The 27,115-nt window shown below is 52.3% G+C and overlaps 1 protein-coding gene across 1 annotated transcript; it reads left to right on the top strand.

Annotated features, from left to right (window-relative positions):
- The first annotated feature begins 1,244 nt into the window (after positions 1–1,244).
- On the top strand, positions 1,245–26,755 carry LOC134123704 (transcriptional activator GLI3-like). Its single transcript, XM_062560694.1, has 3 exons — positions 1,245–1,671; positions 12,978–13,083; positions 26,501–26,755. Exons 1-3 carry the CDS (start codon positions 1,245–1,247, stop codon positions 26,700–26,702), a joined length of 735 nt encoding a protein of 244 aa, XP_062416678.1. The 3' UTR covers positions 26,703–26,755.
- The last annotated feature ends 360 nt before the right edge of the window (positions 26,756–27,115 follow it).

Raw genomic sequence — 27,115 nt, 5'->3', positions numbered from 1 at the left:
ACACTGCTGTGATTGAACTATTAGGCGCTTGACCTCCCTCGGAGGGAAGGATCTAAATAGCAGTGGGGAAAGAAAGGAAGAACTAGAGGGAATGGGTGTAAATAGAAAACAATAGATAGTGGGGCTCATAAAGTTCGCAGTTGGTAGTTTTGGTAGTTTTTCCTAAATTCTCCAGAAGATATTGCATGGCACTGCTGCTCGGTGCTATCTGTGTGAAGGTAGGAGTTTTTTTTACTTCCCCAAGTTGCGATGCTAGACATTCTGGAGGGGAAAGGGTGCGCGTTGGAAGCCACATGCGGCGCCCTACCAGCTCTTACTCAGAGTGCAGTTCACACTCTCCTCTCCATTCAATCCATGTCGGGAGATGAACCCAGTTTCAAAATCCCTTTATGTTAATATTGCGCTTTTGCAAGAGCGGACCTATTAATCCAGCTTTGACTGTATGAGTGCCATTATTCCCTTTAATAAGATCACTGGCCGCGCAGTGTGGGATTAAATACTTATATCACAACGGACGCCGTCATTTCCTGCGGACGAGAGAGGTTCGCCTTGCCTCGCCGGGCTGTCAGTTCCGCGTTAAGGATCCTTGAATCTGCCTCGCTGAGGCACCGGCCCGGGCCCCCGACGCCGGTAATGGATGTGGGCGAGTGAGGGGAATGAAAGCGGTACCCGTGGGTCGGCTCTCTCTCTCTCTCTTTAATCTGGCCCTCTCCTCTGTTCTTGATTGGCAGACGGATGCTGCCGGGGCGCCTAATGCGGCAGAATGTTAATGCACGGAAAGAGAATGGGAGCGAACTGGTGGCCCACGATCTCAATGGTGAAATCATTATTGCAAATAACCAGAGCTGAACCAAAAATAGTTAAAACTGTCTAGATCGGCCAACCATCGAACTGAAGAGCACGGAGCCTTTTTATCGATGCTACATGCTATGCTCGGTTTATTAAGTATCCTACTAGAGAAAAGGCTAATACCAGGTCAGGAGGCTAGCTGACCTTTGGGCATGCCGGTTCAGAGTTCAGGCCAAGGGGTCAGGGGTCATGTCTTTTCTGGTGGAGATCAGCCCTTGAACCCAGCTGCACATTTATCCTCAACCCAGCCAGCCAGGAAGCTTTCTCCGAAGACCCACTCCTCCTAGTTCTGCCGTCACAGATTTAGTTTGGGAACAGAAGGGCCGAGTGTGGGGGGAAGGAGAAAACCAGAGAACGAAGGAGGGTGGGGTCCATAAAACCCATGACGCCGGCTAATGGGCAGCTTGGAATGCAGGCAGGAAGCCTGCGTTGGCTTCTCTATGGGAATCACTTTTCTTTATGAAAGAAAAATACAGAAAGCAATAAGCCGTTCAGCATGCTCGTGTTTGTCTGTTTTACTACATATACTTTCTAACATCGGATTCCCCCCCCGCCTCTCTTTCTACCCGTCGTCCCTCGCAGAGGAAGAAGGTCCCGGCGCGCCGTACCACCGCGAGAGGCGCAACGCCATCAGCTCCCAGGCGCCCCGCGGCCCGGACAGGACGGTGAGCGAGGAGCCCTCCACCTCCACGGAGGACCGGCCCTCCCTGCTCAAGAAGGAGCTGCACGGCTCCCTGTCCCACCTGGCTGAGCATGCCCTGCCGTACCGAGGCGCGCTGTTCACCATGGACCCCCGCAACGGCTACCTGGACGCGCACTACCGTAAGTCCACAAAAACGGGTGGGTGCCATTCACGTTGTAAGGAAAGAGAGCGGCTCACGGACGCGCTACCAAGCCGAGCGTGTGTCTCTGTGCTGTAGGCGAGAGGCAGGACCGCTTGATTAAGTCTGACAGATTAGCCTCTCTCTTTGCACCCCGTCTACACACACACACACACGCACACGCACGCACACCTTTGTGAACAAGTGCACGCACACTTGTCTTGTTTTGTGCCTGGGAAGTTAGTATGGGGAACGGCCAGCGTAGCTTCTTAATTCCCTCATTAGGGGCCTGTCTGAACACAGTACTCTGCTCTCCCTCATCAACACACACTTCAAAGCCCCAAAGCAGCGCCGCATCAAACCTCACCCCCCCACCCCGCCCCCCCCTTCTCTTTCTCTCTCTGGGACTCAGAGACTGTGTGAGAGAAAGGCGGCCGGAGAGAGAGAGAGAGAGAGAGAGACGAAACCTAAGAGATTGAGGTGAAGGCAGAGATGTGGCTTGAGTAAGATACCGAAGATAATTTGAAGAAAAAGGTGAGATAAGCAATAGGAGTTGGATGAAAGCGAAGCTGTGTGTGTGTGGAAGGAGAGGACAGCAGATAGATGATTGGGGAGTAGGAGGCTGATTAGGAGGTTAATGCTGTAGCCAGGACTTAGCCTGCAGACAAGGATTTGATGTGATAGCTTGTTTAGTTTGGTTAAATGGGCTCTGAATCGGGGCAGACAGAGTGGGACAGGGCGATTTTTTAAGTAATGAAAAGTCCAGTGGAGCCCGACAGCATACTGTAACTCTATTTATTCAGCCAGTTCATTAGCTACTGCTTGGGTGCCTCGGAGTCAGCGAGGTTCCCTCTTTAAGGGAAAGGTTACTGAAAAACCAGCGCTGTGGACGGGGCCCTCGAGGGCAGAACATTACTGCCCATTACATCCTGAACTAGCTCAGCAACACTGCCACTTCTCATTCTGTGAAAGAGCTCGGGAGGTTCCACACCACTGAATCCTCGCGGTATGGGGGGGGGGGGGGGGGGGTCACTCCGAGGCTTTGGGGTCATGCGGAAAAGTCACAGTCTGAAATGGAGAGTTCAAAAGCAGCAGGAGGAGTCAAAAGGGCCGTAGAGCTTGAAGAGGCTTTCTTTGTGGCGCGGCGGCTCAAGAGGCCGGCCCGGGGACGCCTCGCAATCACACGCCGCCGAGTGGAGTGGAGCGCAGCGAGGCCCGAGCTGCAGGCGTGATGAACATAGATTGTGTCCTCCTCCTCCTCCTCCTCCTCCTGAACGGCTTCTTCCACATTTGAATAAGATCCGGAGTAAAAAGTCGCTCGGATTGTCTGCAATCAGTTGATTTCAGAAAAAGATGCCAAACATCTTTGATCCATGTGCATTTTCAGATTTTTTACCAAAAAATTGCAAACTCAACCCTCTTATATTTTACCAGTTCATTGATAATGTGATTGATCAGTTAAAGTTGTGGCACTGAAAAAAACGTGTAGAGAAATAACCATCGAGTGTTTTCCATTGATGTCAATTCTCTGATCCTCGCCCCGGCTCGGGGAAGACTTACGACCCGACATGAGAGCTTTGCTGTGTAAAACACCTCCTCCTGGCCCCAGGTGTTAAGGACACGGGGCGTCCCCAAAGGCGGCGGCGGCCCCATTCTGTCTGATTGAACCCAGCACCACAGCTCAATCCCCACGAGCTCCGGCAGGTCTGAGGGTCAGCCAAAACCAAAGGGTTCCCCCTAAAAAACCTCCGCCCCCCCCCCCCCCCCTCAGCTGCTTTGAACCAGGAGCCCGTAGCGTCTGTCGCCACGAGGTGTAAAAAAAAGCCAACGTCTCCTGTTATGGTGTCTGGTTCCACACACACACACACACACACACACGGAGCCCTTACTCCACCAGCGGTAGTCCCCCCCTCCATGAGGGCTTTGTCACCTCCTAAATTCATCCCAGGTGTGTGCATATGTGTGTGTGTGTGTGTGTGTTTGTGATGGAGAGGGGGCCCGGAGCCTTTGTGCTGTGCTTGCATAGCGCGCCTCGCCGTGCGGCAGACAGCCAGGTAAACCCGATTACTCTCGGCGCCGCTGTGTGTCAGTGCTTAATGCGCCTAAATGCGACGGCACCTGCAGCTTCACCCGCACCTGGTCGCCGGGTCGTTAAGCGCGGCGCCGAAGCTCTGGGAGGCGTAGGAGTCGAAAAACAACGAGAAGAGAGTGAGGAGCGAGGGGGGGGGGGAGGTTTATCTTTCGGGGGCCTCTGCTCTGCTAAATCTCTGCTATTCATCCATACTCGTGATCTCCCACTCCTCTTGCGTCCGTGGCCTAAGACTGTGTTTTCTGGTGTGTTTTTTTTTTTTTTTTACACCCACTTCAGTGGAGAAAAGAAGGGAAACATCGCCCCTTTTGTTAGCATTAGCTAATTGTGCTGCGACGCCTTGAGTCTTGAGCCGCTTTCCGCCGGATAAGAGTCCACACATCCGTCTTACCCGCGACACTGATGCACGGGGCTTTAGAAGAACGGATTGAGATGAGGATTAATGAGGGAGAAGTCTTTTTTTTTTCTTCTTTTTTTTAAGATCTCAATTGTGCAGAAGTGTGAATGGGATGCGCCCGACATCTGTTTACATTGTGCGCTGATTAGCCGGTCAGTGGTCCTGTAGCGACAGTGAGCCCACTCGCTGGCAGAGCCTCCCTGCTTCCTCCGAAGGGGGATCTTCTTCTTTAAAGTGCTCCTTTCTTAAACACTTGCCCTTCTTTGTCAGACCAAACACATCCGTGGGGGGATTTTGAAGCGCGTCCTTCTCCGTTCTCTGAGAACGTTGACACGAGACGAAGGGCCAATGGAGACAATGTGGGAGAGGTGTTTTGTTGCGCTGGCGTCTACGACACAGTTAATGGTGGTATGCTATCGGCTCGCTGGTCTTTGCTGGGTTTGCTCCGCGAGAAAATCTAACCCAGATCTTGCAGCCGGGGGGGCCTGATCCCTACACCTAAAGCCTTTTGGCTGTCCCTGACCGATCTCAGAAACCAGCGGGTTTTACGATGAAGTGGTGGTGGCGGTGTTGGGTGTCCAGTCACAGGGGCTGGACTCTAAACTGCTGTGCAGGGCTGATCTCGGGCTGATCTACTGAGCCGTCACCCCAATATCAAAAATGCAGCTGACCAGTGAAGTGAGCGAGCTGGCCGTCACCGGACTGGACGTGACCCGCACAACAATGGCCTCTCTTCTCTCCACACTTAATTACGGGGTGCCTGGTCTTTCAGGCCGTGTGGCCTGGACCGTTCCTGACGTCTTGAAGGAGCAGGAGCCGGAAAAAAAAACAGACCAAACCCCCCCCCCCCCCCCCCCCCCAAAAAAAGAGCAGATTACAAAGTGTGTGTATATATTGGAGAAAAGTTACAACGGAATTGCAGTAAAAAAGGACAAACTTTCCGGCCTCTTGTCGGTGGTTTGAACGTGACGAGTGCTGGCTGGGACACAGGTTCAAACCCCCCCCCCCACTCACCCTCCCAAGAGCTGGAGAGTACAGAGGAGAGCCCGGGGTGAGGAGGCACGTGCCTGTTTCAAGGGTAAGTGTTTGTCTTTGTGACTCTTTCAATAATGGCCTTTTAGAGCGAAGTGGCACGATGTAGTACCCCCACACCCCCCCCCCCCCAACCCCCCCCAGCGGTGTGCCGGCACAGCAGCCCGGGGCGCACTGCAGGCAACGGCGAGGGATCCCTTCCACCCACCTCCTTTCATCATGAAGAACAACACGGGCTGTGGCCCCCGTGGTCCAGCGCACCAGGGATAATCAGATGATCCCCTTTTATACAGCTTATTAGAGGCATCTCATGCTCTAAGATATATTCTCAAATGCATGTGCCCCTTTGTAGCGAATGGTGATTTAAGGGGGGGTTAGGCAGAGTTTGAAGTGCGGCGAGGAAACCATCTTTGGGGTCATGTCTCACCACAAAGCCCATGCGTGTGAACGCAGTCACTGCAGAATAATGGCAGTTCTTATTAACAATGACAAGATTAAGTATGAAGGGGCTGAGGAGAATTAAGAAGAACTTAAGATGTTCAAAGAAGAAACACTCAGCACTTCTTCGGTATCATCGTCTCAACATCTGTCATCTCGAGTGTTTCACCAACCCTTTCAAATGCGACGCTGGTTAATCGGGTCGAGTCACAGAGGCGAGCAGCAACAAAAGCACTTTCCTGATGTTGCAAAGGCTTTAAATGAAGATTTGCGGCATCTTGTCCGTCCGAAATAAATAACACGAATACATAAAACAACAACGAGGCACAACAGCTCACGGGGGCTTTTTCGCCTCAACTTACGGTCTCCAGTAGGATAATCACCTCTGTGTGCTACGGGGGAGGGGGGGGGGGGGGGTTATTTCATGCCTTTCTTCGTGTTTGCTTCCCGTGTTTCCAAAACGCATCGCTCCTCCTTGTATTTTGCATTCCTCTCACATACTGTCAGAGATAAGCGCCCTTATTCCTTCAGCAAACAGCCCGTATCTTGCTCCCGTCTCTCTTAGGGGGGGGGGGGGGGGGGGCGACGTATGTATTGTTCTCCACGGAGAGGAGGGCTGATGAACAAAGTGTAATTAAAATGTTTCCAGCACCCTGGTGAAATGTAAGATACCGCTGGAGAAAAAGAGGACGAGGAGTCAGGGCTGAGTCTGAGGGTGTGAGAGAGAGTAGGGAAGAAAGAATAAAACGAGAGGGGGGGCGAGGGGTGGGGGGGGTAACAAAGCAGAAAATGAAGAGAGACATAAAAGAATGGTAGCTCAAGGAGGTCAGGCCCATCACAGGCTTTAGTGTTGCCTTTAAAGATGCCGGGGACAGGTGGCAGCTCCAGACAATCTCGCACCACAGAGCAGCATCCTCTCTGGAGGAGATAAGGGATTCCTCCATCCAGGCACCCTCATCTCCCTCCTCCTCCTCCTCCTCCTCCTCCTCACAGCTCCCCTTCACTCACTCTCTCCACCTCCCCTTCCTCCCGTCTCCGGGCTCTTCCAGACGACGCCGCTTTGATGTGGCTCGGCGCTATGCGGGCAGCTGTAGGCCACGGGGGGGGGGGGGAGGGGGCGGAGGTGGTTGAGCAGCGCTCCTTGGGCCGGGCGGACCCGCTGGGAGCCGAACTGGAGCGCGGCTCAATCAGCGGGGCTCTCTCTCCGGTGCCCGGGCACTTTCAGGTCTCATTAAAGCGCTCCGGCAGGGTTAATCCTCTTTAAGGTCTTACACGGGCCCCAGTTTGTCTCTCTGCCCGGGCCGAGGGAACCCCTGGGCGCCACCTGCGTGACAAAGACTCAAAATCACTGTGACACAAGTTCCCCCTCCCGTCTGTTGCCTCTCTCCGCCTCTCTCTTCCCCTTTTCCTCTCTCTCTCTCTCTCTTCCCCGTTCCCTCTCACTCGCCTTCCCCTGTGCATTTCTGCCTCTTCTCCACTCCCCATTCCCTTGATAGTACCTAGGCCTTGGTGTAAGTCTTTTAGGATTATTTGGGTGGAATGTGTTGACAGGGGTGCAGTAAATGGATTACAACTCTGTCCTTGTTTTCGGGGATGCTGTGAGGAGGCAAAGGGGAGAGAGATCAGGAGGATGCGCCTTGAATAATGAGAGAGAGAAAAAAAAAAAAGAGAGCAGAATTAGGAAGACAATGCGAGTGTGTGAGAGAGAGAGGGTGAAAGACAGGCGAAGGTGACTGCGAGAACGGAAGAGGGAGAGAATTTAGAGCGTTCGAAGCATCGACCTCCGTCCTCAGCCCAAATCATGGCCACGGAGCTCCAGAGGCCTTCACAGGCTTTGGTCTAATGTCTGCATTGGGTTCGGTTAACATGGATAGTGGTTAGACGGAGGTTGATTTACCAGTTTCCAACGTTCTCAGTTTGTCAGTTTCCCCACCAGCTTGAACGCACGCGGACATCAGCTCGCAGAGACTTTCAGACCTGCCACAGAGGACACTTTGTTCCAAGATGTTCCGAGATTGGGATCTTTTAACTTGCAGCTGATGTAACGCAAGAGACTAAACGCTGTCGAAACACAATGAACAAACGGGGGGGAAATCTCGGGTTGCCCTTGAATGCACCAGTTCAAGGGCAGTTTTTAAGGAACCACATTACCCTGTGATAATATTCAATTCTCACATAAAAATAACGGCAACAAAACACTCACTATGATGCATTACCAATCATAGCCAAGATTAAATTCTCCGCAGACCGATATTCACGGCACACGCTCTGAATGGAGAACTCCTTCAGGCTACTTGGGGATTTTTTTTTTTTTCCCAAGCGAAATCTACATTAAAACGTCTGGCCCCGGCCAGTGGCCTCTCGGCGCGATTCAAAATTGAGCAGCGGTTCGGTGTCCCCCGAGCAGCCCGGGCTGTTATTATAATGCAGGTGCATTAGCCCCACGCTCGCTATCACACAGCCACATGCAGTTTTTTTTTTTTTTTGCATGGGGCCCCCGAGAGGGGCCGCGGAGGGTCAGTCTGTCGCGCAGGTAGATACGGCCGTGGCAATCATGAAGACTGTCACTGATACCTCCGTGGCTCATAAAAAGCTGTTGTAGTAAATCCGAATAATTTATAACACATTTATGATATAGGCATTTTAAAGGCAGTCTGACCCCAAACCCCTAAATAAAGGAGCCGACCCCCCCCCGCCCGAAAGCGGCCTTATGTTTGAGAGGTATAAATCACACAGCGAGGAGCCGAAGCAAAATAAATGTAGCAAAGTCCTAGAGAGTTAAGCCGAGGTTTAAATCAACTCCCTTCTATCATTGTTTGGGAAAAGGAGGCGGGAGACAGATGTGAGAGATAAAGAGCGGGAAAGAGGTGCAGCGCAGTGTGTTTCAGCTGCTAAACTGTGTAAATCTCTCTCGAGCTGGGTGGGGGAGTGGAGGCTGGTGGGGGTAGCGAGGGTTGGGAGCTGAGGTGTGAGGCGGAGGGGGGTGGGGGGGGGGGGGGGGGGCAACGCTTTGTTCTACTCCGCCAGCTTATCCCAATCTGGAGGAATTCACCAAATGCAGAAGATAGATTGGCGCTCCGCAGAGGCCTCGCGAAACAACCTTCACTCCTGCGATCCACGCTGGCTGGGATACATGGGGGGGGAGGGGGGGGGAGGGAAAAAACAGGGGTATAGCTGGGGTTTGGGTTTTGGGGGGGGGGGTGCGTGCGAGGGTCCTCGTGCTGGCGCGCAATTTGTTAAGATGGACTTGGCTCGGTAAACGTCTTGCAGATGCTGGGGTTCCATTGAAATATGTGTGTGACCTATGGAGGAGGGGAGCGGGTAGGGGGGGGGGGGGCAAACGATGATCCTGAAGTGAACAGCGGCACAGCGACGGAGATACGCACGGACGTGCAGAACGGCGAAGGAACCCGCTCGCCGACGTGCCCGGTCTAGACAAACAAATTACACTCCTGACAGCGAGTAGCGATGGAATGCGGCGCGGCTACAGGCCGCCGAAAGCTGACATCGCGCCCTCTCTTCTTCTTCTTCTTTTTTTTTTTTTTACTACTCACTTTGTCTTCTTCTGCTCTGCTTCTCTTTTCCACGGTTTCTGGTGTTCGAGAGAGGGAGAGAGAAATGCATTGATTTGCAGATGTGTGACCCTCCGGCCTCGTTCACGCGACGAACGGCGAGGCGGCGCTTTTGACGTTCCTCTGGTATTTAACCTCTCCGCTGGCTTTTTCCTTTCGGGCCTCCTTCGGTGCCGTTGCTCTGTAAGCTTTCCCTCTGTTCTGGCGCCCGGGCACGGCGTACAGTAGAGAGGGGAGCGCCGCGCGGCGAGAAACATTAAGGCTAATTTATACAGCGGTAATTAGGCCATTAGGCCTGAAAACAATCTGGGACCCCGTAATTAAAGCAAAGTGCCGCAAAAGTCAACAGCAACTCCCATTGAGCTTTAGCTAAACAGTCTCCGAAAGTGTTATTTACATGTCCAAACAGCTTGAGGTCTCAGTGTAAGCAAACATGATGGTGGTGGGGGGGGGTGAGTGAAGGGATTGATCAGAGGGGGGATTTCGGCTTCACAGGAAAAGCCGGCGTCCAAACTACTTCCACTGATTCTCCTCCTCCTCGCGGAGTTTGTAGTTTTAGCAAAGTGGAGGCACATGATAAACGCTCCGTCACATCTGTGTTTGCTGGAAGATGCCCTCCGGCTGAGGGGGAGGGGGGGGGGGGGGTTGTTCTGCGAGTCGTTTTGAATAAAAAGCGCGATTCACTGGCTCTGGTTTCACGACGATGGTATTGATGATTGTTTCTCTTCAACGCCATTGCAGATGGAGACCAACCATCTGCAATGGCGACGTCTCCACTGAGAATCAATCTACACCCGAATCAGGATTGTGAGTGACGGCTGCGATTCTAAAGTATGAGCACCCTTTGTTGCAAAACTGCCATTATGAAAGGAGATTAACCAATAAGGATATTGAAAATGACGTGCTTTAGGCTTCATCCTCCCCATGCGTCCCCCCCCCCCCTCTTTTGAAATGATTCCAAGTGTCCAATAAAGGACAAGGCAATTACCATCCTCTCTTTAATGAAGGGGAAGCCGGCTTTTGGTCTTGAGCACGGTGCGTTTGTGTTGAATTAGAATTAATGAGCCTGGTCAAAGTTTTCCTCTAATTGCCCTTTCATTAAGACCCGTTTGTATCCGTCTCTTAATGACTTCCATCTCTTTGCTAAAAGACGTTTCCCCGAAAAAGGGACATCGAATGACACCAAAAATGAATCCCGCGGATTCACTTAAGCTCCAACGAGCTGTTGAGCTGGCGCGAGATGACCTCATCGACCCCCCTCTTCCAGCGGCGGGTTCACGGGTTGCAAAAGGCGCCGCGCTTACTCCTCTCCTCAGGAATGCCGGGGAGCCCACGGCGTGGGGGGGGGGGGGGGGGAGCCTGAAGCGGTCGTACACCGCGTGTTTCCCAGAGTCGAGGAAACCGTGAATATCCAGAAGAGCGGAGGAGGGGGGGGGGGGGGGGCAATTTAGTCCTGGAGTAAACAGTATGGAGTCCCTGCAGGAAATCCTGGAGATGGATTGCAGGATGGAGCCCCCCCCCTCTCTGTTCTCTGCGGCTGTATACATTCCCTCCAGTGACACGGAGCCGTTGGCCTCGCTAATGGAGAGCTGCGCTGGCGTGGAGGAGGTGGCAGGCTCTGTTTAGACAGAGGCCGCCTGAAAAGTAAACTCCAGAGTTAGATTTAAATAAACCTCGGCGTGACGGTTTGCCATGCGGGCCACGGCGAGGCGAGGGGAGGGGGGGGGCGGGGGGGCGGGTGGGAGTGATGAAGGGCTGAGTGAGGAGCTCCAGAGACATAAATCTGGGGGATCTGGGTAATTCAATGAGGAGGCGGATGTGAGATCGTAGGGGTGTTCGGCGGGGGGGGGGGGGGGGGGGGGGGGGGCGGCGTGCGTCTATATTAATTCACCGTCGGTAACCTCCACAGCCGCCGCTCACCCCCCCCCCCCCCCCAACGGGACAGATGTTAGTTTAAAGTTTAGCGAGATTAGAGGCCGCGAGGCAGAAGAAGACCTGAAGCTCTGACAGCCAAGGGGGCCGACAGCATAGGAGAGGTGTGGGGAGTAAACAAAGCAGATTCCAACCCCCCCCCCCCCCCCGCGGTGAGCCGAGCCAAAACTGAGTCATCGGGAGGAAACTATCAAACAGACGGGAGACTCAGTGGTCAGATGTTAGCCAGAGCCGCTGTGAGGAGGCTTTTTTTTTACCACCAACACGCATCGATGCAGCGAAGAAAACAAGATGAAAACATCTTCAAAAAGTTTCACTCTGAGCAAACTCTAATCTGTAAATAATAAATGGATAAAGGGAATTTGGAAACTGATTCCTCATCTGAAAAGCACACCGATCCTCCTCCACTAGTTACTAACGTGTTAGTTCTCCCCCCTGCAAGAAGAACCCAGAAGGATCAATGCTTTGCCACAGGTGGCTGGGGGGGGGTCGACAGCCTTTACCCACGCTGTATGGAGCCAGTGTTTTAGTCTTAAAGGGACATTCCACCAACATGTCAAAGTCTATTTTCTTATTACGGGGGGGGGGGGGCGTGGGCACTATACAGCTGTTTAATGTTTTCTTTGGCTCCACGGCGAGCTCTCCAAAGTCCCAGGAGTTTGCCACAAAGTATCTTCAAACTTCATGGAAGTCCATGTAGTTTGTAACTTGGTTCCAGGTGTCGAGATGCTCACAAACCCCGGCGCGTTGCTCACGTCTCGCGCGTCTCAGCGCCAGCTGTGTCCGCTCGAGCTGGCGGGGTTCACCGGCGGTGAGGTAGAGGCACACCTGAGAGGCTCCGGGGGGGGGGGGGGGATCAACACCTGCCGCGTCGCCTTCGCAGAGACGCAGCTGCCTGCTGCGCCTTGGCGCTGTTTGGCCCGTCCGCCCCTCTTGGCACGCGCTGCCGCGCGTTTACGAGCCAAAGAACACGTCGCTCGGACACACACTGCATGCGCGCAGGTATGCGTGTGTTGACTCGCGCTCTTTGCCTCGGGGGGGGGGGCGGTGACGCGCGGGCCTCGGCGGCGAGGTGACGTGTTCTGTTGTCGAGCTCGTAAAGCGTGTGTGCGGATGATAAAGAAGGCGTCCGGACCCCTGAGTCAGGCAGTCTTTTCCGTACGAGTTTGAACCCGTTTTCGGTTCCTCGGGAGGCAGCAACTTCACACTTGCGCCACGAAAATTCCAACTTTAGTTTTTTTTGTTAAGATGGTCGTAGGATTTGCCGCCGAGGTTGGAAGATTGAGCGCGTTGAGATGTGCATTCAGTTCTTGTGGCAATTTAAAGGGGTAAAAATAGAAAACGACTTTGGAAGCTCATATTATGCAAATGTTTCAATGTTTTATCTGGAGGGAGAACAAAAAAGAAGCCTTTTCGATTTCCTCTGGCAGTTGTGACTAAACACTGAAACGGAAAAAGGATGTTTTTGTTCTCGTTTTTTTTGTTCACGTTTCATTGGTCGTACTTAGACGTTATCCTTTGTGCGAAAACCATATTATGCTCGGTACGGTGAGAAACGTGCCATTTGGCCGCTTCCCTTACGGAGTATTTATCGCCGTTTATTGTGAGTTCTGAGACTTCCTCGGCAAACGTTTTCGGGAGCAGTGCGGCCTCTAATGAGCTCTCGTTTGGGGCGGGTCTGCCCGAGAGATACCCATCATCCCCTGCCCTTTCATTGCGGCCCGCTGTTTAGTTTGGCCGAGGAGGGAACGCAGTCACATGGCGACGTGTCAAAGAGGAATCCGGGGGTCTCACCGAGTGTAAAGAGATGTCTCACATTTATTTCCCTTTTCTGTTATTCCATGCAGCCACGCCGCAGTTCTTCCCCGCCTTCCACCCCCCTGTGCCGATCGACGACCGGCACACCCAGGGGCGTTACATCTACGAGCCGTCCCCTGTGCCCCCTCTTCATGTGTAAGTCTCACACACACACACACACACACACAGATCATACCTGGGAACACGTTTGATTCAGCTGCATCACAAGCCATCACTCGCGAGCTCAACCACTCCCCCGATGGCGATACAAATCAAGCGAGCTGAACTTCCTTCCGCCCCGTGGGCGCGGAGCGTCCGTCCCCCCCCCCCCCCCCCACCCCGCGCCTCTCTTTGCCTCTCAGGATCAAAGGCCACGGCCCCCCTGTACGCGCGCAACATGATCCGCATGTCAGAGACACGCAAATGAACATGTGTCAGAGGACGCGGAAATGAGAGCAGGGCGAAGGGCGGGATGGGGGGGGGGGGGTGATCAAGCCCTGTCAGAGGGGAGGAAGCCTCATCGCCGACATCCACCCCCCCCCCCGTTTCTGACAGACGCGCACGCACGGGCTGCACACAGCTAACCCTCCGCGCCTCAGCCAATCACGCGCCGGGGCCATGGGGAGAGGGGTAAAACGGGAGGAGGGGGGGGTGGTGGGCGGGTCAAGCCTCAGACGGGAGAGAGCGGTGAGTATTTGTAAGTCTCATGACAGCAGCCCGAGTACTCCCCCCCCCTCCCCCCCGCTGTCCAGGTCAGCGGAGAACTTCAAAGCTTCTCTCACACACACACACACACACTCTCTCCCTCGTTCATTGGGGGGGGGGGGGGGGGGGGGGCGCATCCTCTGCGACGCGGAGGAAGTGATCGCGGCGCGGCGGGGACAAATTGGATGGGGCAGCTACTTGGGCCGCATTATTCTTGGTATTCTTCATCATTATCAACTTCCCCCCCCCCCTCCCCATGAGTCACATCTCTCCCTCTGCTGATGTGCCACTAAGCGTAATGAATTTTTTATGCCTCCCCACCTCCGGCCCACCCTACCTCTAAACCCCTCGTCTCCCTGCTCGGGGGGAGAGGCGATGGGGGAAAAAAAAGGGGGGGGGGGGTGGGGGGGTAGCGGGGGGGGAAGTGATTGATGCCCCGTGTCACTGCAAACAAAATGGCAAATATAATTTAGCATTTAGCTTATGCAGAGATAATGGGGCGAACAGGCGCCGGCAACGCGGGCATGAACAAACAGCCTGGCTTGTTATCCGTCAGGAGCGCTTTGGTACGATGTGGAGCACAGGTTAGTGAAGGGGGGGGGGGGGGGGGGAATTGAATTAAGGGAGGGGGTGGGGGGAGTTAGGCGGCGTCACTCCGCCCCGGACGGAGAGGCGTTATCTGCGGCCCGCGGTCTGCTGTCGGCGGTGGAAACACGGCGCTACTTACGGCCCCCGTTTATCCGAGCCATTAAGCATCGAGACGTTTAATGCGACTCGCCTTGGCGACGGGAAACTATTTGTCGTTGTTATGAGACGGCCCCCCCCCCGGCCTCGTTCGAACCTCGCCGTCACGCGCGCCTTCCCATCGAAAACTTACGTGGGTTTCGTGCAGGAAACTACTTCTGAGTCTTTGGGAAGCAACAATATTGCCGGCTTGATTAAAAAAAGCTGAATTCCTCAGCGGGACGAGGCAGCTGGGTCCAACCACCTGACGGCAGAATTGCAGTTGATTACACTTCCGCTGTAGCTTTTGTGCGAGTTTGGGGCCCGAACTTAAGGCCCGAGGAAACTACAAAACCCCAAAGTAAACCGGGGGATTTCAAAATTGATGCATCGGTCTCGGTGATGTTGCTTGTAATCAAGCCGAGCAAATAGAGGCAGTCAACGCATAGCCGTCGCCTCGGGGGGGGGAACGGGACAGGAGGCGGCTTATGGAGAAATATTGAATTGTTTTAAGTTCTCCTCGGTGAGCAGAATTAATCGTTATTAGCCCTCTCAAAGATATGCCTAAGTACACAGGGACTATTATTGCATATACTTCCCCATGCAGCCTCTCATTACGGCCTGTAATTACAGTCGGGTCGGCCCTGCGGCAGTTCCATCAATCGAGCCTGCCTCCCCCCCCCCCCCCCCCCCACTCCTGCACGCTCACAAGCCAGTCACCACTGGGCGTCCTCGTCCGGAGGAAAGAAAGAAAACGCTCGGCAGCTTGTTTCCTCTCGACACATCCGCCATCCCAACAGAATCGTGTCCTATTACCGCGACGGGGCCTAATTGAAACATGTTTATTTATGGCGAGGAGCGAGCGTTAGCAGCGCCGCTAACGGGCTCCAGCAATGCGAGGCGCTCGAATTAAATTAAAAGCTCGTGAAATGAAATATGCTCCGTATTAGCTGCTTGACACTTAATTTGCCTTCAAATGAGCAGAGGAAATCACAAATGAACTGTCCTTTGTGAGTTTTTTTTTTTTTTTTTTACCTCACCTCCCCTATTAGGGAGAGCGCAATTACACACGCAGGCCAATCGTTTAGTTTATGAATTCTTGTGGGGAAGGTACCAATGTGCCATTCAATATTAAAGCCTCAGGGTCACTGGGAGAGGAGAGGGCGGGGGGGGGGGGGGGGGGACTGATCCGGGACCTGCTGAAGTCTCTTCTGCCTCCGGTGTGCTGAAGAGAAGATGCTTCCTGCCTAAATGAACACATTGAAGGGTGAAGAGCGCGCTCTCCACGGGGCCCTCTGCCACCTCCATTGTGCGGGACTGGCTTAATGGGAGTTTTGAGGGGGGGGGTGCTGAGAGGAGAGAGCGCTCCTTTCATTCGCGGGCTTTATTGCCCGGGACGCGGTACACAGCCAACACAAAACAGGCCTCTCATGCGGGCTCAGCGGCGGCTCCTCGTCACCCGGAGAGACGGCTCAGGACAAACAGAGGCACTCGTCACAAGTCAATTATCAGCACACGAGTTCACTCCGGAGTCCCGGGGGCCCCCCCGCGCTGTGAATGGGGCCACTAACAAACAACACGGCGTTCTTGCGGGATAAGCAATTGACTCCCAACCTTTTTTTTTGTGCTCTTATGTGGATTTAGCGAAGAATTAAGTCAAGAAAAGAGAGCAAATGAGAAGCTTTTTTGAGTTTTGACTTTGTGATTCTGCTGTGGGTTTGTGATTAAGTGCTTATCCAGACAATGTGACATTATTGAAAGGCTATGAAAAGCATCTGAACTTGTAAATGTTTCTCCTCAAACCACAAGATTTATATTCAAATCCCGTAGAGAGGTCAAATAAAACCTAGATTTATGGTCCAGTCTTCACTATATTATACGGCCAAGGACTAAAGAGCTTAAACAACTTGTTTATCTTCTTTCTGTTCAGATTTCACCTGTTTAAGAAAGTGATTCTCTGAAGTTGAAAGATAAATAAAGTCATGGACTGTATGTTCTGTCATCGGGTGGGGGGGGGGGGGGGGGGGCTGTGAGGTTGGGTGTGTGTGGTTATTTCATTCAGGAGTGTGTTTATTCAGCTGCAGGCCCGACTGGAAGGTATTCTGGAGGCACCATGTGGGGGGGGGGGGGGTTGCGTCATTCAGCGCGAAGACGGTACCAGGAAGTGTGTGAATCACCTCGTCAAACGGACCGGCCCCGTCCTCCGTGGGCACCCGGCGCTCTGCCCAATTTCCCTCGCTCTGCCTTTGAGGGGGGGGGGGGGGGGGGCTGCTTCTTTTTTTTTCTCCTTTTTTCTTTTTCCATCCCTTTTCTCTTTTTTTTCCATCTCTTTTTAAGATGTGCGGCGCGTTGTTTTTGTTATTTACATAAACTGTTGTCGGAGCGCCCAATCTGGGCATAGAGAGGAGCGCCGCGTTGCTTAGCATAAAGACCAGGGTCTTATCTCCACACCTCCTTCCAGATGGGACCAGGCCGAGCATTGCAACGCACACACACACACACACACACACACAATGCAAAGACAAAAGGCTCTTTAATGGAAGCTGGAGGAGACTATGTTCCAGTGTCTAAAGCTTGACTTTGCAGTGTTATGGCCTTGTGTAAAGTTTGCCTTCTGACTTAAACACACACTTTTTCTTGTCAGACGGTGGAATTTGTAACTGTAATATTTTCTGCAGGCCACAAAAAAAAAACCCATCTTCTTGACGGTTTGTGGTAAATATTCACGCTTGAACGTCGTCTAGACCTAAAACAGCCGTATATCACGTGGACAATCGCTGTTTCGTTATCATTTCGATAATAAAGAGCAGGGCAGAGAGGCGGAGGCCACTCCTCCATCCTCCTGTCCAAAACCCATTCCGTGTGACTCCATAGGTCACCCGTCTCTCTCTCCCTGTCTCTTCCCCCCCCCCTCCGTAATACTTTCTCTATGGAGTGAGGGGGGGGGGGACAGGCGGTCACGCAGTAGCTGGCTTCATGATTAATGGTGTTTATTCTTGACAGAAGGCTCCTTTATTTATCTGCATTGCGGTTTCGCTGATACTATCAGTCACCTGAATGAAAAATATTCAGTCATACCAATTTTGCAGTATAATTGAGTAGAGTCACTTCCTTTCACATTTTTCTCCCCCCCCGCACCCCCCCCCCCCTCGCTCTCCTCTCCCACTCTATCTGGCAGCCTTATCATCGCCACAGTAATTTTCGCGCTACGTTGTTTGATATGGAGAGGCTGGCTTTAGCCGCATTTGACATAAAGCCTCTTCAATTTTCACCGGAGGAAAAAAAAAAAAAAAAGAGAGGGGGGGGAGAAAGTTGTGCACCACTCTGTGAAAATGTGCGAATAGGAGAAAAGTAACGCTCCCCCCCCCCTTTTTTTCTTCTTCTTCTTCTTCTTCTTCTTCTTCTTCTTCTTCTGAGGCAATTTCAGGATTTAGAGAGAAAGGAGATAAATGCCTTAGCAGAAATGTCTGCAGATTGAAGTTACAGTATATATTTATTTATTTGTAATACACCAGTTTCAGAGGCTTAAATGGGCCGTGCAGTCTTTTTTTTTTTTTCTCCTCCGTATTTTTAAAGGCCCCGGTGTATTTTGATGAATGATGGATCCTGCAGATTGAGAGGGGAAAATTTAAAAAAAAAAAAAAAAAAGTTTGGCACAGCCGACATTTGACAACCTGTAAAGGTTTTAGGGTCGTTACCCGAGCAGATCTCCGAAAAACTCGACTTACAAGATGACCTGCCACAGTCTCTTTTCTTTTTTTTTTGCTCCATGCTACATGGTTTTATATATATATATATATATATATATATCAACCAAAAAAATCTAATCTCTACTAAAGAAGCTAGTTCTTATTGTTCATTTACAAATGATTCCTTACATAACACCATCATTTTTTTAATGCAAATCCCACCTGATTAGTCACTCAACATATATCTCCTGTTCCTCAGTGGTACCCCTTTGATTCAATTTAATTTTAGGCTCTATTATAAATGTCTTTGAAAAAAAAAAAAAGGTACATTTGGATAAGAGAGGGGATACATTAATCTCTAATACGAGGCCTGTGAATTTGCACATGTAACACATTAGTGGATTTGATTTTCTGTACTCGAGTCATTTGCCCCCCCTCTTCATGTTTGAGATCTCAATTTGTAGCTCTCCCATGGAGCACAATGGAAAACCAGGTCTGAGGGAAGGAGATAACAGGCAGGTGCCAGAAGCTCTGCACTGATGTGTGTGTGTGTGTGTGTGTGTGTGTGCCTCCATGCTGACACAAACACACGCGCTCTTTTGAAATATTTTATCGGCGGATTTTGAGTGCCGGTTTATTTATTTCATTGCCGTTTTTTGTTTGCAGTTCTCCACTTTTCTTTCCTCGTAAATATGAAATACATTTTTTTTTTTAATGGTAAACGTCTAACATTTCAGATGTCAGATATTTAATAATGTATAGTTTGCTAAATATTTATTTAAGTAATTATATTATGCATTATAAATAGTGCTGAATCTAATTATTATTTTATTATCCTTTTATCTGACTGTTTTTCTCTTTATTAATCGTTCTTTCTATAAAGTGTCTTTAGTAAGTGAAAAATGGCAAATCACATTTTCCCAGAGCCCAAAAAACGCTCCAAAAAAATAATTAAAAAAAATGCAGAAACAGGCCGCTTCCAAAGAGGAAAAGCAATAATAAATCCTCACACTGGAGCAGCTGTGACCAGACAAACTTCTGTAGTTTAGCTTGACAAACGTCTGTAACAATTAATCCAAACAGTTGCGGATTCATTTTATGTTCGTCGTCTAATTAATTAGCCAATTAATCTTTTCGGTTCTGATTCACGACGCATTAAACACGCCGAGAGCTTCGGTGGTTTCGATGGGTGTGGCGGGCTGTCGTGGAGAAGGGGGCCTCCTCTCATTGGCTGGGGGGGGGGGCGATCCTCACTAAAGTCGGAGGAAATGCTGATTTCAGAAATACTTTGCTCCTTACCTAACGGCACAATTTTCGATTTTTACTGCTGGACCCTGAGTCGGTTCTGTGTGTTTTTTTTTGGGGGGGGGGGGGGTTTTTCTTCGTTCTTTTGCTTTGCCCTACAGACTTCATGCCGTAGCGGTGCAGAAATGTGGAGTTTCCATTACTCTGATCTGTGGGCTGTGCGGGCTCCGGACCCCGCGATCCCACTCTGGGGGCCTGTTACAGCGAGTAACGAGACCGGGGGAACAGGGCCATAAATCCTCTCTCCGCCTCTCCTCATTTTTCCATCCTCCCTCCGTCCCTCCCTTTTCCTTTCCTCCCTCGATCCGTCTTTCCTAGTCAGGCCTTCAATATGTGATTTAAAAAAAACAAAACTAAATGCAACGTTGTAAAATACGGACACGTGCCCCCCGAGCCCAGCTGAGGTCCTGAAGGCAGTTTTTACAAGAGGAAATGAGTTTGATGCCTCCCGTACCGCTTCTGCGCCTCTTCTCTTCCCCCATTTTACCCCCCCCCCCCCGCTCATATCACATAAAGCCGTTCTATTCTCTCAGCCCTTTCGTTATCTGACGCGGCGTCCGTTGCATCTGATACTGTTGGACGGTTCCGCCCACAATGAAGCCTTCTCCTGTCCGCCGGGCCTCGGACGAGGAGTCAGCTCTTGAGGTGATTTTTATTTTTTCATTCTTTTTTTTTATTTTTATTTTTTATTAACAAAACAACATGTGCAGCCACGCACGCAGCTGCAGGGTGTCGTGCGACCGCCGTAAAGAATGCAGCCGGCGTTGTTTCTTTTTTGTGTGTGTGTGTGTGTGTGTGTGTGTCAGTCAGCTGCGTGTGAGCGATTCTGCTCCATTGGCTTATTTAATAAAGGGATTGAACAAAGCTGGGAATAACTAAATGTTTCCCAGAGCGGGTTTATTAGGACCCTCCCCCCCCCCCTCCGCTCTCCCCGCCAGCCCCCTTCATATCAGGTTTGTGTCACTTATGCAGCAGGTTTGTGAAACATCCTCCTCCGGGTAAATCCGAAATGTACACAGGTCTGTGTTTAAGCCCCCCGAAGCTTCATCAAGCTCCGGCTTGGCACCGCCACGCACTCAGCCCCCCCTCCATGATTAAATATCAAGGAACTCCACATGACATTTTATTAGTCCAACAAGATGGATGAAATGGCCAGAATAAAGTAGGCTGTGTCTTTTCACTTTCCCACCAGCACTTGCCTTTTTCTTCTGTCCGGATTTTCTTCTGCCAGAAGTGTGTGTTAGGAAAACGTGATGGATTTCTTTCGGGAGGAAAAATGAAAAAAAAAAGAGGAGATTTTCGGCGCCGAGAAGGAAGCACGCGTTCTTGTTTCACATACCTGATGCTGCCGTTTCACCTCCCCCCCCCCCCCCTCCCGCCCCCTCCATCTTCTGTTGTTCTGCCTCAGATCTCCGTCTGGAGGATTAAGCGTCTCCAGCGGTGTGTCTCTGCTGTCTTGTAGCGCCGTGTGTTGTTTGTGATCCGCTCAGGCCCATCCGCGCGTGACCCGGTGAATTGAGGGGTTTGACGGGGGGGGGCCGCACTCACTGTTCCTCACCCGAGGTGGGTTGCACGCCGCACGCCCCCCCCCCCCGCGCTCGTTACCTGCAGTTGACGGGGTAGTGGGGGGGGGGGGGGGGGGGGGTGTGGAACCTTGGACCCGGTTTTTTAGCTGCAGGCGTCAGCTGAGTTTCTGTGTAAAAGGCGTCGGGGGCCACGGCGCAGACGTTGTCTTGGGAGGAAGAGGGAAGATAGATGCGCTTCCTCCTCTGTTCTCACCAGTTTAACACTTCGACACCCAGGGCCCACCCCCCCCACTCCCCCCCCCCGCCTCCTGAGTGCTCCGTAGCCCGGGGCATGCCAGAGGAACTCAAAACACAAGGAGAGGAGGGAGAAATATAACACAGCAATCAAGGAAAATAAGAGGAGATGAATGTGGGAGAGGCCGATGCAAAACAATCGGCGTGTTTGTATAGCACAGAGCCGTGCACGGGGGGGGGGGACAAAAAAGGGGACAAAAAAAGTGTCTCCCAGCCCCCTTGAAATTACAGGGAAAAAAGGGGCTGCCTCATTTTGTGTAATTTCACTTTCATGTTTTCATTCCTGTTGATTCGTTTTGGTAGCCGTTCTTATCTCGATGGCTGAAATTACATTTAATTGCGGCGGGAGGGGGGAGGGGGGTGGAGTGATTGGGGGAGGGGGGGGGTGTCAGCTCTGAAAGGGCCTGTGAAGAAGAAAAAAAAAAAAAAAAACTCCTGCTGCGCGGCAAAGCCAAAAAAACATGAACTTTCCATCTGTTCCAACGACTGCGTTCCGTCACGTGGGGGGGGGGGTTGATCTTTTTTTGGGGGGGGGTTTGTGACACACCTCCAGCCGTCGTAACCGGACCTCGTTGACACCTGGAGCCGCTTGTTCTGACCAGACGCCTGACGGCGCCCGCTGGCTGCCCTCCGCAAACATGTGCTATCACTCCGCCAGGAGCGCTACGTGCCCACAGGGATGTGCTTATATGTAGACAATGTGAGCGTGACCGAAACACACACACACACACACCCCCGGGGGGGGGGGGGGATAGTAGGGGGAGAGGGAGAGGGGGGGGGAGGGGGGGGTATTCAACTGGACAGCCAGTGTGTGTGAGAACTGACTCGGCAGTGTACGGGAATGTCTGGCACGCCTCCAGAAGCGTCCCACAGAGAGAGGGAGGGGGCGGAGGGGGCGGAGGGGGGGGGCATCCCGCTTGATGTGGCTGTGAATAGAGAGCCATCCCCACCTCCCCGAACCCGCCCAGGCCTTTGATGTCGAGGGGGGGGGGGGTCACACACAGTGCCCTCGCGGCTCCGGGGGGGGGGGGGTCATAGCTAACGTTAGCGCCTGGCAACCTGACCGCGGCCTCGCCGTCTGCTGTGTCCAGCCGGGAGGAGAGGGGGGGTGGGGGGAGGGGGGGGCAGGGATGTTACACGTTTCGGAAATATGAACTGGACGGGCTCTTTTGAAGTCCTTTCCAAATATGCAGCTCGACAGATTAGATCTGTGCAGCGTCGGATCTGTTAAGATGATTACTATTACTATGAAAGCTGCAGGTAACCGCGTGTCTTAAAAAAAAAGAAAAGATGTTGGTACCTCCAGTACCAGGACGGTGGTGGTTTATGAGACAGCTCCATTTATAGTAGTGAGTCAGAGGTCACGACCCTCCACTTTTGAAACCTTCTGAGTTCTGCATTTTGGATTTTGCTACCTGTTTCTTTTCTTTTTTTACAACCAGAGAACAACGGAGTGACTCCGCGGTGCAGCCTGTCAATCACTAGGTAGCCCCGCCCCAAAGCACACTGCTTTGTCCGTCATTTACTAAACAAACATCACACTGTTTTAAAGGAGACTTGAATCTAGAGATCGAGACCCCGAACTCATGTTCACAACGTCTAATGAGGTGGTAAACCAAAGAAGGTAAAGAACCGGAGGGGTCGCAGCACGATGACCACATGAATACCAGTTCAGTTGAATCATTGAATCGCCAGATAGTCAATAACATCGATTGATGTGCTGATGGCTTAATTTCAAGTCCACGGAACACAGGGAATCTATAAACAGGTCTAAGATTTACTGATTAACAATCAACAGTTGGAGGTTGAAGAAAGTCGGCTTCTCGACATCACAGGCACTCAAGTTTCTGAAAGATTTATGAAGAGGCCTCATATTTTATTTGGCGTCAACGCCTGGAGTTTCTCCGAAAGGAAGCTGGAAAATGTCGGCCTAGATGGTAAAAATGTCCCATGTTGAACATGCATGCATCTTTAGTCTTTTAGTTTATTTTTTATTTTTTTTCTTCCCAAAGCAAAATAGATTTGAACTGCTGCCGTTATTGCCGTTATATCACTAATGTGGAAAAGGAAATCCTTGGAGCGGGCTTCAGTGCACAGCAGCCTTCCTCTGTTTGTGTCTTGTGTCTCTCCCCTTGTCTCTTTCCTCCCTCCTCGGGTCTCAGCTGGCTCTGTTCCTTCGGCCCTTTGATCTCGGTGAAAAGGGTTCGGAGCTTTAAAGTGCTTCTGTTTCCTGCTGTCAGGAGCCCCCCCCCCCACACACACTTCTCTTCCTCCTCTCGGGTTCTCAGAGCGGCGTGGCCGGGGTGGGGGGGCGGGGCGGGGCGGTGTCTCTGTGGAGGTGGTGAGATCCGAGGCGGGGGGGAATGTCTGCGTGATGCTGTCAGCGCAGAACCCGACACCCCCCCCCCCCCCGACGGATCCCGGGTTCCCTCGGACGCGCTCGCTCGGCCCCTCGTGGACCCACGTGGTTTACGTGCTACTTTTATTCCTGTATATTTCATACACACGAGGACATACATAGTGGACATCTTTCCTCTAGAAAAATCCCCTCGATTCATAATAATTCGCCGTGCTGGTTGAAACCAATGGGAAAAGAGCACAGGTGAGCATACAGGTGACGCAAAGACAAAGACGGGTCAACGTTGGTTCCACTAACAAACGTGTGCGTTGACTTCTGTTCTGTTAACCGCGCGACACAGACTCCGCTTAGACATCACGTCGCTGCCGGGTGATCACAGGTGTAATGAGTTGAGCTGTAATGAGCGGTGTCCCTGCGTTGGGCTCATTACACACTCGATTGTGAGTGGGATCGTGACGAATTTATTCAATCACACCTGTGTTCACCCTGCTGCGACACGCTGATAAGGGGCCGAAAATCCAAATGAAGGACATCTCAACTTGACTTGATCTTATTATAATGACTAATACTGCTGCAGAATGTATGAATATTCTTTAAAATTCTGTTTCCCGGATGGTATTTAATTGCCGCGCTGCTCTCTGGAGCGAACTGATTCATTTGGACCAAATTACTACTTCAGCTTACTACTATTGGTAACTTCACCGTTTCCCCAAATCAAATGTTCCATTTCCATTGCTTCCATCAGCACAGTACCAGATAAATGTTGCGTAGATGTTGGTTGAAGCGATTTCTTTTCGGTGTCGTGACTTCTCAAGCTGTTTTTGCTTTTGTCAAATCTCCGCCTTGCACCACTCCGGCAGCTGTTCGTGTAAAACTCAGAGCCGCCAATTTCCTCTAAACCCTCCTGTGAAGCAGACATTTCGATTCCGTTTCATGCTAAAAGTGTTTTTTTTTTCACTGCCCCGTTTCATCAGGGCCGTCGTGTCGATTTCCACGAGTTTCTAACTGCTGCAGCCCCTCCCGGGTGATGTCATCGACCTTCACCGCGGGCCGAGTGCCTCCCGCTGCAGGAAAACGACGCCATCGGTGGCGACAGGGACGAATATCCGAGGAACACCCGTCCGAGAAACCTCAAAATATTTTGGGAGGGGGGGGGCACGTTTGCACCTCGGCAAGTGTGTGTTCATCCGGTGCAAAGAGACAACCGACTGTCCTGAAGGGGCGCTGGCTGCTCCTTCGAGCGGGGGGGGGGGGGGGCCCACGTGAGAGGAAATGGCTTCCACATGTCAGCAGCTCAGTCTCTCCTTGAGCCCCGTTTGTCTTCTTTGAGGGTTCATGGGAATTATGAACCCTCTGTGGTTGAGGCCCGCGGTACGGCTTTGATGTAAATCTTAAATCAGGTGTAACTAAGACGCCACTTCTCTCTGGCGCGCACACCTATTCCCCCCCCCCCCCGCCCCCCCGCCGCACACGCAGGGGAGCCGGCATTCCTGCACATCGCTTCCCTTTCGTCATGTCGATTAATGCCCTGCGGCAGATGCTGAGGCCGTCACGGCCCTGCGGAGAGCAGCTGAGCAGCGCCCGGGATCGGACGCCCCGCACGCCAGGCTGTCCGGCTCGAATCCCCCCCCCCCCCCCCACCCCCCATCCCCCTCTGGCCATCCAGTCTGGCTCTGCTCTTACTCGTTTAGTTAATTGAAAAAAACAAGCCAAGCAGAGGCGTTTAGCCAGGGTCAGTGTAGGGAGATGCAGCCAAGAGAAGTGTGTGTGTGTGTGTGTGTGTGTGTGTGTGTGTTGCATGGTCGGCATCAAAGTGACTCCGCAGCTGCGTGAACGAGGCCTGGTGATGGTGGCATGTGGGCTCGCGTACCACAAACACACCGTACGCACCTGCGTGAAGGGTCGACGTGCGGAAACACGACAATCCCATGAATCCCATGGAGAAAAAATAAAAAATAAATGCAAGTTCCAAGGATTGTGTTGGCGATCTCTTAAACGTCTCTTCCTCGAAGCGTCCTTTTCACACACAAAAAAAACCGCCGGCTTCAGCATCCCTGAGACGCGTCGTCACGCACACAAGCCTTTAGAGAAACTCACCTTTAGGGGCTCGTTACAGAAGACAAAGTCGGTGTGTTGCAAATGACGCGTGTGTCTGCGTGTCCTCGCCATACGCACGCACACACACACACACACACACACACGCCGTGAGCTCTTTCATTAGGACGGCCGTGAAGGGGAGCGGCGGTGGAGCCGGTGGGGGGGGGGGGACCAGGGGGACGGGGCGGAGGTCGTAATTGGGCTGTTTGGCTCCCCCGGCCTCGCTGAAGGTCACCGCGAGACAAACTGATCTCACCCTTTTTCTCCCCCCCCCTTCTCTAGTCTTTTCCCACCCTCCGCACCTCTCCTTCTTAAATCCCAACCTCCAGCCTTGCTCCGCTCAGCCTCTCCTTCTCCCGGGGTCTTTTGTCACAGTAGACCGGTCCACTGGGGAGGCGCAGAGAAGTGCAGGGGCTAATTTGGTCTAATCTCTTAGCCTGTTAATGTCTGGCTGATATGTGGATTTCTCCACGTCCTCGGGGGGGGAAGGCCTTTGTGGTGAAGGCCATCATTATAAAGTTTCCTTGCCCTCCCAGCCAATTATAACAAGGGGGGAGAAATGAGTTAATCTCAAACTTGGCGCCTGAGAAGTTTTCCCCGATTCTTCCCAACTTTATTTCACTTCTCACAGGAAACAGGAAACAGGTTTGATTCAAAAATAAGAACAGCCCAACGGCGCCAAAGAGGGGTTTTTGTACAACATTGCATCCGGAAATTTGCCACACGTCTGAGAGCTGTCACATGCCCATTTGTCCGGCCTTGCCTCCGCCAGTGGGAGCAACGTCTTTGGGGAACTGTGAGCCGTATGTTGGGACCCGATCCACGGTGTGTACTCATGCTCTTTCTTGTGGTTCTCCTCTTGTGTGTCTCCGCAGGCCTCCCGGGCCGGCCTTCTCAGACATCTCCCTCATCCGGATCTCGCCCCAGAGGAACCCCTCTGTGGGGGCGGAGTCGCCCTTTCACCCCCCGCACCCTTACATCAACCCGTACATGGACTACATCCGCTCGCTCCACAGCAGCCCCTCCATCTCCGTCCTGTCGGCCACGCGGGGCCTCAGCCCTGCAGATGGTGAATAGACACACACACACACACACACCGGCACGGATGCGCGCTCGGATGCGTGCTCACACAGGCCCCCGCTGAAATTGATCGGCGAAGGTTCGATCACTATTAGCCGGATTCTCTGGATGGGTTTAATTCAGGGTTTGAGATCAGGAGAGGTCAGGCGAGAAGCAACTAGATCCATCTCTATTAACACCCCGGGGGGGGGGGGATGTTATCCGCGGGAGGAGGCGAATGGTGTTATGAGTGCGGCGTGAACCATGTGGGTGGGGGAGGGAGGGAGGGGGGGGCTAATCCTTTTGATCTGTGAGTCGTGTCAGAGACCTCTGGAGGATGCATCAGTGAGCGGGAGGGTCACGCACAGTTTCAGCAAAGGGGGTGGAGTCAAGTTTAGGGTCGGGGGGGTTCTATGGGGAGCATGTGTTTC

Source organism: Pungitius pungitius, unplaced genomic scaffold (assembly GCF_949316345.1).
Source record: "Pungitius pungitius unplaced genomic scaffold, fPunPun2.1 scaffold_102, whole genome shotgun sequence".
NCBI classification, from domain to species: Eukaryota; Metazoa; Chordata; class Actinopteri; order Perciformes; family Gasterosteidae; genus Pungitius; species Pungitius pungitius.
The sequence above is the reverse complement of the archived record's forward strand: the minus strand, read 5'-3'. Positions and strand labels throughout refer to the sequence as shown.